We start from the raw sequence: 12,269 nt of genomic DNA on the forward strand, positions 1-12,269 counted from the left end.
GTGGATTGTTCTCTAATTGTTGGGGTTTTTTGTGTGGTTTTTGTTTTTTTAGTTTTTGTTTGCAAGGCAAATGGGGTTAAGTGGCTTGCCTAAGGCCACTGTGCCACCTAGCCACCTCTGTTCTCTAATTGTTAGAAAGTCTTTCCTGACATGGGGCTTCCACACATTTCCTTTTTCCCTCTTTGATGTTCATTCAGAAGGATGCAAGAATAGCCCTCAAAAGAGGGCCTAAGGGTAAACAGGGCCCAGGGTCTGAGTGGGCCAGGGATGAGTGACTAAAGGAAAATCACAGAATAAATAAAAGGTTAGAATTTCCTCCTGATGCCCTTTCCCATTGCTAACCCTCCTCTTCTTCTGCCCCTCTGCTCGGGAGTGGGACTGAGCCAAGAAACCAGAATAGAACACATAATTTGGATTAGTCTCACAAACATTCATGAAGTACTGACCAAAGGGCTAGGTACCAAGGATACAAAGAGAAAAGCCAAGTAGTCCCTGCCTTCACAGAGCTTCCATTCTACTGAGAGGAAACAACTATATCTAAAACAGTTTCATCTTCTCTTGCTGGGACTATTACAGTAGCTCCCTAACTGGGCACCCTCCCTATATCAGTCCATCCTTCATGAGACTGCCCAAGAGATTTTCTTAATGTATGGATCTGATCATGTTATAACCTCACTCCAGAAACTCCATTGGCTCCCTGTTACCTTCAGGATCAACTATAAAATCCTTTCTTTGATAGTTGAAGCCCCTCACTACCTGATTCTTTTCTACTTTACTAGTCTTCTCAGACTCTCCTCTGCCCAAAGATGCCCACTGGCATCTTTGCTTTTTTTTTTTTTTTTTTTTTTAGGTTTTTGCAAGGCCAATGGGGTTAAGTGGCTTGCCCAAGGCCACACAGCTAGGTAATTATTAAGTGTCTGAGGTCACATTTGAACTCAGGTACTCCTGACTCCAGGCCCGGTGCTTTCACTACGCCACCTAGCCACCCTTTTTCTTTTCTTCATATACTATATACTCCATTACCCAATTTAATGTCTTTGCATGTATGGAATATTCTTCTTTTTCCACCTAGCTTCCTTGGTTTCAAGACTCTACCTAAATTTGGGATAGCAGGTGGCACAGTGGATAGAGCTTTGACCCTGAAGTCAGGGGTATTTGAGTTCAAATCCAGCCTCAAATATATACTAGCTGTGTGACCCTGGGCAAGTCACTTGACACCAATTGCTTCAAAAAGAAAAGTCTTCCCAAATTCTGCCTAATGCAGGTTCCCTGTATTTCTCCTCACTACTACTAGTGCCTAACTCTGAGGTTACCTTCCATTTATTTTATCTGTGTCTTTATTACATGTCATCTTCCCCATTAGAAAGTAGCTCTTTAAGGACAGGGACTGTGTATTTTTGCCTTTTTTTGTATCCTCAGTGATTAGCATAGTATTTGATAATACATAGTGTAAGTGATTAATAAATGTTGATTAATTGACTTGGAGAGATCCGAAGAAACAAGGGAGATTCAAATACGGTCTTCTCAGACTTAACTAAAGGGCATCTGGGAGCACCATTGTACATGAACTCATCTTTCTGAGTTCAAATACAGCCTCAGACACTTACTAGCTGTGTTTCCCTAGGCAAGTCACTTCACCCAGTTTGCCTCAGTTTCCACATCTCTAAAATGAACTGGAGAAGGAAATGACAAACCACTCCAATATCTCTGTCAGGAAAACCCCAAATAAGGTCAGGAAGAGTCAGACATGACTGAAAATTATGTCTGTCAAATATTAAGTTATCTACTTAATTAACTGCCAGACTGTGCTACAACATAGCCTAACACTAGAATAATTAGAAGAAAGGGCAAGACACCTAGGACAATCTGGCAAAACACTTGAGTAGGTGGTTTCTGAACTGAACCTTGAAGGCAGTTAGGAGTTCCCAACAAACCAGTCAATTAGCAAACATCTTTTTTTTAATCTTAATAATATTTTTTCCAACTACATATATAGTTTACAACTTTAATTTTTGTAAAATTTTCCCTCTCCCCTTCCTCAAGGCAGCAAGCAATCTGATATAGGTTATCCATTTACAATAATGTCGCTTATGTTTCCATGTTAATCATGTTGCAAAAGAAGAATTAGAACAAAAGGAGAAAAATCACAAGAAAAAATAAATTTAAAAAGTGAAAACAGTCTACTTTGATCTGCATTCAGGCACCATAGTTCTTTCTCCGGATGACATTTTCCATCACGAGTCTTTTAGAATTGACTTTGATCACTCTCTTACTGAAATAGCGAAGTCTGTCATAGTCGATCATCACACAATGTTGCTGTTCCTGTGTGCGATGTTCTCCTGTTCTGGCAGACAGTTATTAAACACCTAATGGAGAAAAAGTGAGACAGTCTCTTCCCTCTTACATTCTAAGGTACCACCCACATGAATAACAAGGCTTCATAGAGGAGGGAGTATCCGAGGGTCCTTCTGACTCACGACATTCTCTCCTCTTTTCAACAGCCTCCTGAACAACTACATGATATGGAACCTGGTGAAAAAAACGAGTCCATTCTTGGATCAGCGTTTTCAGGATGCTGAAGAGAAATTCATGGAAGTGATGTATGGGACCAAGAAGGTGAGTGAGGGGAGTCCTCTCTCACATGGGAGGAAAGTGTCCCAGGCCCAGCTTGGGATCCCATTGATCCTGCCTCAATCTACTGGAGGCTGATGATGAACAAAAGCATACAGCTTCCAGTCAGGAGATTTGGTCAGATCTTAGCTCTGCTGCTCACCACAGGGTCCTCAGTTTCCTCTTAAAGCTAAGTACCTTTCATGAACAAAACAATGGTCAGCCTTCTGTAGGGCTTGGAGCCAAGAAAGTCTGAGGTCAAGTGCTGTCTCCAACACATGCGGGCTACCCAGAAAACTAAGACTAAATCTTAGTCATCCAGATGTCCCAGTAGATGGAGCACTGGACCTGGAGTCAGGAAGACCTAAGTTCAAATCTGACCTCAGACAATTACTAGTTGGGTGATTCTGGATAAAACACTCAAATGCCTAGGTTTCCTCATCTGTAAAACAGGAATAATGATAGCACCTCCTCTCCCAGGGTTGTTGTAAAGATAAAAGGAGGTAATACTTGTAAGGTGCTTTATAAACTTCACAATTTACAAATGCTAGCTATTATTTTTACAAGCATTTATTATCTTTCCCTCTTCTCTCTCCTTCTATCCCCCTGCCCAATTGAGCAATTTAAAAAAAAAGAAAGAAAATCTTCATGACTAATATACATAATCTAGGAAAAACTAATCTCCATCCTGGCTACATCCAAAAATAGATATCTCATTCCGCATTTTAAGCTTTCTCTGACAGGAGGTAGGTGGCATGTTTCATCTTCAGTTCTCAGGATTCAGGATCTATATTTATGTTACTCAGAGTTTTACAGTCTTTCTAAGTTGTTTTTCCTTATATCTTTGATGTTGTTGCATAAATCATTCTCCTAGTTCTGCTCACTTTCCTCTGCATCAGTTCATTGAGGTCTTCCCAGTTTTCTCTGATACTCTCCATAAGGTGATTTGTTGTGACCTTTTACATTCATATACCAGTTTAGTAGGTGAATATCCCGTTTCCAGTTTGGGCTGCTACAAAAAGAGCTGCTGTAATATGCATTTTTGGTACAGATAGGTCCCTTCTTATATCTTTTTAGGGAATAGGTGTAAGTATGTCCTTGTTGGGTCAAAACTTTAGTATCTTTTGGACTATAATTCTATATTTTAAGCATTGGATTTTACATGAAACCTTTCCTGATCCTCCCATCTGCCAATTTGTATTTAATTACTTACTCTATAGTGTATTCATTTTCTTCAAATTTATTCTGAATATACTTACACAAGTGCTTACTGTCTCCCCATCAGAATATAATCTTCTTGAGATTAGGGATTGTGTCATTTTTTAGAGTCCTAGCGCCCACCAGAGTGCCTGGGACATAAAAAAGTGCCTAATAAATGTTTGTGGAATGATTAAGTTTTTGGATAGTCGTTGTTGTATGCTGAATACAGTTGGAGATCCCAGTTCCAATTCCACTTCAACAACTACTAGCTTTTTTGTGATCTTGGCCATGTCACTTAAACTTCTCAGAGACTCAATCTATTTTTCTTAAAATGGGTTGGCGGGGCAGCTAGGTGGTGCAGTGGATAGAACACTGGCCCTGGAGTCAGGAGAACCTGGGTTCAAATCCAACCTCAGACACTTAATAGTTACCTAGCTGTGTGGCCTTGGGCAAGCCACTTAACCCCATCTGCCTTGCAAAAACCTAAAAAAATTAAAAAATAAAATGGGTAGTGAAGGGGTCTATCAAGGGTCTAGTTCTGTGGAAAGCATTTTGTAAGCTTTACACCATTGCTCTGGGAAGGTGACTTTCTGTTATTATTTTTTCCTCTTTGGAGGCATTTTCTGCTGCTCTTTTCCTCCTCCTTCTGAGTTTCCCTCCTCCAGTGTGAGACTGAGCATGTCTCTTGAGACAACACAGACCCAGATGAGAGTAGGCAATGAATGGTCGGAAGTGGGTCTCTCAGAGCCAGACCCTCAGTGGTGGAAAACTTACCTCCTTTTCCTCTGATCTAATTGTCTAGCCATCTCTTAACAGGAAAGGGATAATCAAAATAAATAAAATGGCTTCCTAGGTTTCCTGGAGTACAGTCCTGCTCCACCGGATTTGGGGATGTTAAGAATGATCAATTAATAATACTAACCCACAGAGGCTACAGGGGGGGTTGAGCTGGCCTGGGAGTCCAGAAGAAAGACTTGGTTTAATCCTTTCTGACTATGTGACCCTGGGTAACCTTGCCTGTCTCAGTTTCCACATCAGTAAAATGGAAATAACCTCTCAGAGGTATGAGGAGGCTCAAATGAGATAAGATTTGGAAAATGCTTTGTAAAACTTTGAAGTGCTATATTCATGGGAGTTATCGCTATTATTATTTCTGTAGCTTCTTAGAAAGTTTACAAAGTGCTTTCTGTTTCTCAGAGCTTATCTGACTGGTATTTCTCAGTATGCCTATGATTTAGGCAACACAAGTATTGATATTACCATTTTACAAATGAGCATCTGTGTTTTTCCCTAGCTGGCCTGCTGGCTAATTTCTGAGTACATTATTTTATTTTCTGGTTCTGTTCTGAATATCTGGAATATTCTCAGAATCTTTGTACTGTTGTCCAACTATTTTTTAGTTATGTCTGACTATTTATGACCCCCTTTGCAGTCTTCTTGACAAAGATTCTGGAGTAGTTTAACTTTTCCTTATCCAGCTCATTTTACAGATGAGGAAACTAAGGCAGACAATTAAATTACATGCCCAGGATCATACTACTAATAAGTGTCTGAGGTCAGATTTGAACTCAGGTCTTCCAGTGCTCTATCTGCTGCACTGTTTAGCTGTCACCTCCTTAAAGAAAACTTTCCTGGTTCCCCCAGTTTTTAGGGCTCTATTTTTGCTTTCAGAAAAAAAAAAATCACAGTGCATTTATTCTCTATGTAGTTACCTGCTGTCCTGTATCCTCAAAGTAAAATATAAGCTCCTTGAGGCCAGGTAATGTCTCACTTTTGCCTTTTCTTATTCCCAGTGCCTGGTATATAGTAGGTGCTTAATAAATTCTTGTCAAATGGAGGGAATTTCCCAGCAAGAGCACAAGAATTTTTTTGAACTTTCCCCAAACCCAAGAAAAACTGATTTGACCTCTGGTAGTGACACAAATTCAGGCTAGGAAAAATCCCTCCATATGAGTTCATTAGAAGAGGATTTGGATGTCAAAGTGGATATGAAACTTACCATAACATTGCCACAAATGTAGCCACAGATTTGCCCAGAACACAGAATTAAAGAACTTATTATTGTATTAGGCATGGACTGGACCCATCATAGAATGATCTGTCTGCTTCTAAACTATTCAGATAAGGATGAACAGTCAGGAAGGTCAAGGAAAGGACAGGAAAGGTTAAAGAGACTGAGATGATGCAACCTAGGGGATGGAAAATAGAAGTAGCCTTAAGGTATAAAAGGAGATCATATCAAAAATGACTTTTCAGGACTAAGAATGTAAAGATGAGAGATGTGCTTTGTATTAAAAGATTCTCTTGGAGGTGGCTAGGTGGCATAGTGGATAAAGCACTGGCCCTGGAGTCAGGAGTACCTGGGTTCAAATCCGGTCTCAGACACTTAATAATTACCTATTTGTGTGGCCTTGGGCAAGCCACTTAACCCCGTTTGCCTTGCCAAAACCTAAAAAAAAAAAGATTCTCTTGACCATAAGATTTTGGAACCATCAACATGGGCAGCTGAAGAAGACTATAGAGTCTTTCATTTCTTCCTTCTTTTCTTTTTTCTTTCCTTCCCTTTTTTTTTTTTTTTTTAAGGTTTTTGCAAGGCAAACGGGGTTAAGTGAGACCGGATTTGAACCCAGTTACTCCCGACTCCAGAGCCAGTGCATTATCCACTGTGCCACATAGCCACCCCCCCACTTCCCTTCTTTCTTGAAAGGCAATCGGGGTTACAGTGACTTGCCCACAGTCACACAGCTAGCAAATGTCTGAGACCAACTTTGAACTCAGGTTCTCCTGACTTCAGAGTTAGTGCCACCTATTTGTCCCCTGAAATATCTTCAGTGATATCAGCTGTCATTTATCTGTCTTGCTGTCTGTAGTCCTGCATAAAATGACCTTGAAGTTTATAATTTAGAGTAGGTAGGAATCTTAGGGACCAGTTAGTTCATTCTATTTATTTCATAAACTGAGCCCCAGAGAAGAGACTTGATTTGCCCAAGGTCATAGTTTATATATACCAGAGCTGGAACTTGAAACCAGTATCTCTATCTCTTTCTACTATATCACAGTGGGTTCAAGGCCCTTTTCCTCTCAGGGATACTGTGATCACCCATTTCAAGTGTTTAAAATGCCCTCATTGAGTCCAAAAGCATTTGTTTTTTTTTTTAAATGTTATCTAAAGAACACATGGGGCAACTAGGTCTCACAGAGGATAGAGGTCCTAGCCTGGATTCAGGGAGACTCATCTTCATGTGTTCAAATCCAACCTCAATCACTTGCTAGCTGTGTGACCTTGGGCAAGTCACTTTACCCTGTTTGCCTCAGTTTCCTCATGTGTAAAATGAACTAGAAAAGGAAATGCAAACCACTCTAGTATCTTTTCCAAGAAAACTCCAAATAGGGTCCTAAAGACTGAATAACAAGGAAGATGTGAGAGCATGTTGACATTGGGAAAGAGAGATAAAGGGAGAAACAAAATGACAGCACTGTGTTAGAGCCAGGTCAAGAGAGGATGGCTAAAGTGAAATCAGATAAGCATAGGCCCATGGATTGAGAACTTCCAGAAAACCTAGATGTTATTTTGTCCAATCTCTTCATTTTACAGGCAAGTAGATGGTGGAGGTGGAGTTTCACATCACCATGCTTCCTACAGACTGGAGTTATTCATCTATATTATTTTGCATTCACAGACGTGCCTTCCACGCTGGAAGTTTTGCGTGAGTGACACAGATAACAACCTGGGCTTTGCCCTGGGAGCCATGTTTGTGAAAGCCACCTTTGCAGAGGACAGCAAGAACATAGTAAGTCCTTCCCTTGGGGGCGCTCCCCGTTGTCACCCTAGCCAAGTGCCTCCCTTCTAGGCGTGAAACTTCTTATTTATCCAGTCTGCTCTCATTCTTCCCCTCTCCAATCTGATCCCTTTTGTCCACCCACCAAAATGCTACTTTCCCCAAATGTCAATTTTCTTGGGAGTCCTTGGCCTTGCATTCCTTCATCTATCTTTAGTTTTTTTATTAACACTGACAAACTTTGCAAATTGCACAGTAGTCAGGGCCAATAACTGGGTGCCCCATGGACATCAGTCATTCCTCTTAAGCCTCAAATGTGTCTGCTGGACCTTTTGTAAAATAAAAGATGTTAGAACTGGAAAAGAGCTTAAAACAGAGAAGAGCTGTCCTAGATAGTCAGAGCTGGGAAGTACCTTAGAACACAAATGTTAGACACGAGCACATGGAACATTAGAGGATTTAGAGTGGGTAGAATGTAAGCTCCTTGAAGACAGAACCTTTTTAAGTACATAGCACAGCAAATAATAAGCACTTAATAAATAGATATTGGATCTAATTGAATTTTATTGAGTTTTGAATTGAAGCAAACTTAAAATGGAGGAGGGATTCTAGATTGTCGGGGATGGGAGGGACCTTGGAATATACAGTTGTCAGAGAGAGAAAAGACATCAGAATACTAACTCAAAGCTGGAAGGGGCCTGAGAACAGAAAGTGTTAGAGTTGGAAGGAACCTTAGAGATTGTCCATTCCAGAGGGTCTTCACTGGCTTTGTGTTCTGGACCCTTTGGCAGTCAAACCACTGTAGCCTTTTAAATGCATAAATGAAAAGATGACATATAGAATGACAAAGGAAACCAATTACATTAAAGTACAATGATCAAAACACATTTTAAAAGCAAGTTCACAGAACTTGAAAGACTCAAACTATAGAGATTCTTCATTTTACAAAGGAAAAAACCAAGTCTCAAGGAACGACTTGCCCAATGTACTAGCTCTTTGGAGGCAGAGCCTCTTTGCCCAGGTTGAAACTATGCCCAGAGGTTAACCTCCCTGCTTACAGAACATTTTTTCTCCCATTATGCCAGCTGTGCAGGCCCCCACTAATACCTGTCTGTATTCCCCAGGCCAGTGAAATGATCCTGGAAATCAAGAAAGCATTCGAAGAAAGTCTAAGCACCCTGCAGTGGATGGATGAGGACACTCGGAAATCAGCCAAAGAAAAGGTAAGTCACCTCAGAAACCATATCGAACAGATAGGCATCCAGATGGTGAAGTAGATGAAGCACTGAACCTGGAGTCATGAAGACAAGAGTTCAAGTCCTGCCTCAGACACTTCTAGCTGGAAGACTAGACAGACAAGTCACTTAATATTTATTTGCTTCAGTTTCCTCTTCTATAAAATAGTAATAATAATAATAGCACTATTTCCCAGGGTTGTTGTGAGGATAAAATGATATAACATTTGTAAAGCACTTCTGTACATCTTAAATTCTTCTATGAAGGCTGGTAAAAGTCATAGCAGTAGTGCTAGTAATAGAGCTAGAAGGGACCTTTGTTGTTGTTCAGTTATATTTGATTCTTTTTGATCCCCATTTGGAGTTTCCTTGGCAGAGATATTGGAGGGGCTTGCCATTAACTTCTTCATCTCATTTTACAGATGAGGAAACTGAGGCATACAGGGTGAAGTGACTTGCCTGGGGTCACACAGCTAGGAGGTGCCTGAGGCTGGATTTGAACTCAGAAAGATGAGTCTTCCCCGACTTCAGGACTGTGTTCTGTGCACTATGGCCCCATAAAGCTTCCTCTATACAAGATCTTGGAGGTTATTAAGTAGCCTTCATTTTTTAGATAAGGAAACTGAGGCCTAGGAGGCAAAGTGATTTGCCCAAAGTCACACAGGCATTAAGTGTCTGAAGCCAGATTTGAACTTAGGTTATCTTGCCCCAAATCCTACTGTCTTCTAGAGGTTTTAGTTGTTTTTTCCAGTACTGCAGGTTAGTTGTAGTAGGCTAGTCACTCTGTTCATACTCCTATGTTGTAGCCAAGAGTAGGGGGAAGGGTATTGTCTGTAACATGTACAAAGAAGCATTTTGTCTGGGTGGAGCCAATCAGCCTGTTTGGGAACCACCTAATCTTTGACCTTTCCTTCGTTTTCACTACATTCTTAGCCACTGATGGAATCTAATGAGCCCTCAGTAAATTGACTCACATTTTCAAAGAACCTGTGTCTATTTCTTCTGTTAGATCTTGAGGCTCCTTCTCTCATCTTAGACCCCCCCCTTCTCCTCTTCTCTTTTTAAAATTTATTATAAGCTTGACAAATACAAATATTTCCATTTAGGGAAAAAAAAGCAAAAAAGAGGATTGTATATGAAATTGTAAAATATCTATTAGATTCATTTTTTTAAGAAAATACATATTAAATTAAACATGGTTCAAAAGGCAGCTCTATTTGTCTGTGAGCCCTTCTGAACTTCTTTCTACTTTCTTTTCTGTATTTTTAACTGTTTCACAGAAATTTTTTGAATTTCTATTACCATCTCTTCTACCTCCTCTATAACCATCTATCTCCCCCATCAGAAAAAAAGTTCTCCTTTATAAAAAATATATATAATATCAAACAAAACAAATTCCCAAACTGGTCACATCTGAAAATGTGTGTCACATTCTTCCTCCCATCCCTGACAGGAGGCAGTCTGCCTTGTATCATCACCAGACCTCTGGAGTTGTGATTAGTCATTGCATTGATTAAAATTCTTAAGTCCAACTTGTTTTCCTTTACAACATTCTAATCATTATAAATTGTTCTCCTGTCGCTGTTTACTTTGTACCAGTTCCTATCAATCTTCCTGAGTTTCTCTGCATTTGTTCTTTTGAGCATTTCCATTTCATTGGTACACAATAATTTGTTTGGATTTTCAGTGTCAGTGTCTCAATTTGAACTCCATTTCTCTCAGCCATGCCCCATTTTTCTATTTTCTAAAATAGCAGTTTTCAAACCTTTTGCAAAAGCCCCCATCTGTCTGAAAAATTATTGAGGATTGTCCCACAAAGAACTTTTGTTTATATGAGTTATATTTATCAATATCTACTCTTAGAAATTAGAATTACAATGAAAATAGTTCTGACTTTGCAGACCCCCTAATGAGCTCTCTGGACCACACTTTAAGAAAAGCTACCCTCTACCAAGGTGTCTCCTGTTGAGCACCACCAGCACTGAACATGTCTCATTGTTTTTTTCCCCAAACCAGGCAGATGCAATCTACAATATGATTGGTTACCCCAACTTCATCATGGATCCCAAGGAGTTGGACAAGGTCTTCAATGATGTGAGTTGGCTTCATGACTCTTCACTTTCTTTTGCACTATAGAATCCCTTCTGGGGCTCCCCTCTGCCAGGCAGACTCAGGAGGGGAGACAGGATTGTACCCAAAAGCTGTACATTTAGTAGCTTTTCAAATTTCGGAGGGGTATACAATCCAACATTTATTTATTAAGAATCTATTGTGTGTTGTATGTTATGCCAGACACTAAAAGAGACAAAGTTTATATAAGTCATTACCCTGACCTTCATGGAGCTTACTTTATACTAATGGAAGCAGCTCTAATATATAGCATTACATATGTGCCACAGAGAGTACAAACCTTACAGAGTACAATGCTCAATGAGACCCAAGGTGGAAGATTATTACCAATGAGGTCACAAATAAGTGATGAGGGGGGGCTCCATTTTCCAGACAAAAGCAGAGCCACTTCTAGAATCAACCTGCTATGGTATTTGACAACTGGGTAGGCACAAGGACCATTCAGAAAGATGGTGGCCTATTACTCCAAATGAAGTCTGAATGATTTGGTGGGCATATTGTAGAGGAAATTTCTGTTCAAGTACTCAATAGATAAGATGTCCCTAGAGGTTCCTTCTTCTTCAGCATCTCAATCCTCACCTTCTCTATTCCACCTAAATGTCTCCCTTGAATCATTAACCTCCTTTAGAAGAAATGAACAAGTCAGGTGAATTCCCCATTACTTTATTGCAAGTGATCAGAATTCCTTTGAAGTGTGGGGTGTTAAAAGAAGCTGGAACTATCCCATATCCCAAGGATATGGAAGCATATCCCAAAAGTGCCCAAAGGGCATTATTGGAGTGGCAAGAATTTGGCTCCAAAGATACCCAGGACAGAACTACTCCTTGTTCTGGTGACCTTTGGTTCCCAGAAACATGTCCCTTTCCAGCCTCTTAGAACTTGAAATTGGAACTTGAACTTGAAATTTTAAAGGGATAGAACAAACTAGGTCCATCTTCTAAACCACAGTGTCCTTTGAATTTGAGGAACTAGACGCTATCTGTTACAGGTTCTGTGTTGATCACAAATCATAGTCAGAACATCTGGTAAATCTCTCCTTTAAACTAGAACCATAAAACTGAAATATTTCCTTAGAAGAAATATTTATATTTCACCTCTCCCTTAAAACTATGATGACTTACAGTAACCTACTATTGGTTTCATTAGGTGATCATGCTTACTAAAAATATTATGCTATTTTTAAGTCAAATGCCAACTGCCTTACCAATACCTGAGTTTATTGTGTTGTCCATGATATCTCCTCATTCTTCCTATCTAGTAACCCCATCAATAATGGAAAATGAACTTTGTTCAGCATGACTTGTTCTTAGTAAAC

At 39.9% G+C, this 12,269-nt stretch overlaps 1 protein-coding gene across 4 annotated transcripts in view; it reads left to right on the forward strand.

Moving 5' to 3' along the window:
• ECE1 (endothelin converting enzyme 1) overlaps nucleotides 1-12,269 on the forward strand; it is a 178,397-nt gene that overhangs the window by 143,939 nt on the left and 22,189 nt on the right. For all 4 annotated transcript variants that reach the window (XM_074218208.1, XM_074218209.1, XM_074218207.1 and 1 more), the window contains 4 exons: nucleotides 2,502-2,616; nucleotides 7,491-7,601; nucleotides 8,714-8,812; nucleotides 10,841-10,918. In XM_074218208.1, coding sequence (XP_074074309.1) covers nucleotides 2,502-2,616; nucleotides 7,491-7,601; nucleotides 8,714-8,812; nucleotides 10,841-10,918 — 403 coding nt within the window. The remainder of the gene's footprint in view (nucleotides 1-2,501; nucleotides 2,617-7,490; nucleotides 7,602-8,713; nucleotides 8,813-10,840; nucleotides 10,919-12,269) is intronic.

The sequence above is a fragment of the Macrotis lagotis genome, chromosome 1 (assembly GCF_037893015.1).
Source record: "Macrotis lagotis isolate mMagLag1 chromosome 1, bilby.v1.9.chrom.fasta, whole genome shotgun sequence".
Taxonomy (NCBI): Eukaryota; Metazoa; Chordata; class Mammalia; order Peramelemorphia; family Peramelidae; genus Macrotis; species Macrotis lagotis.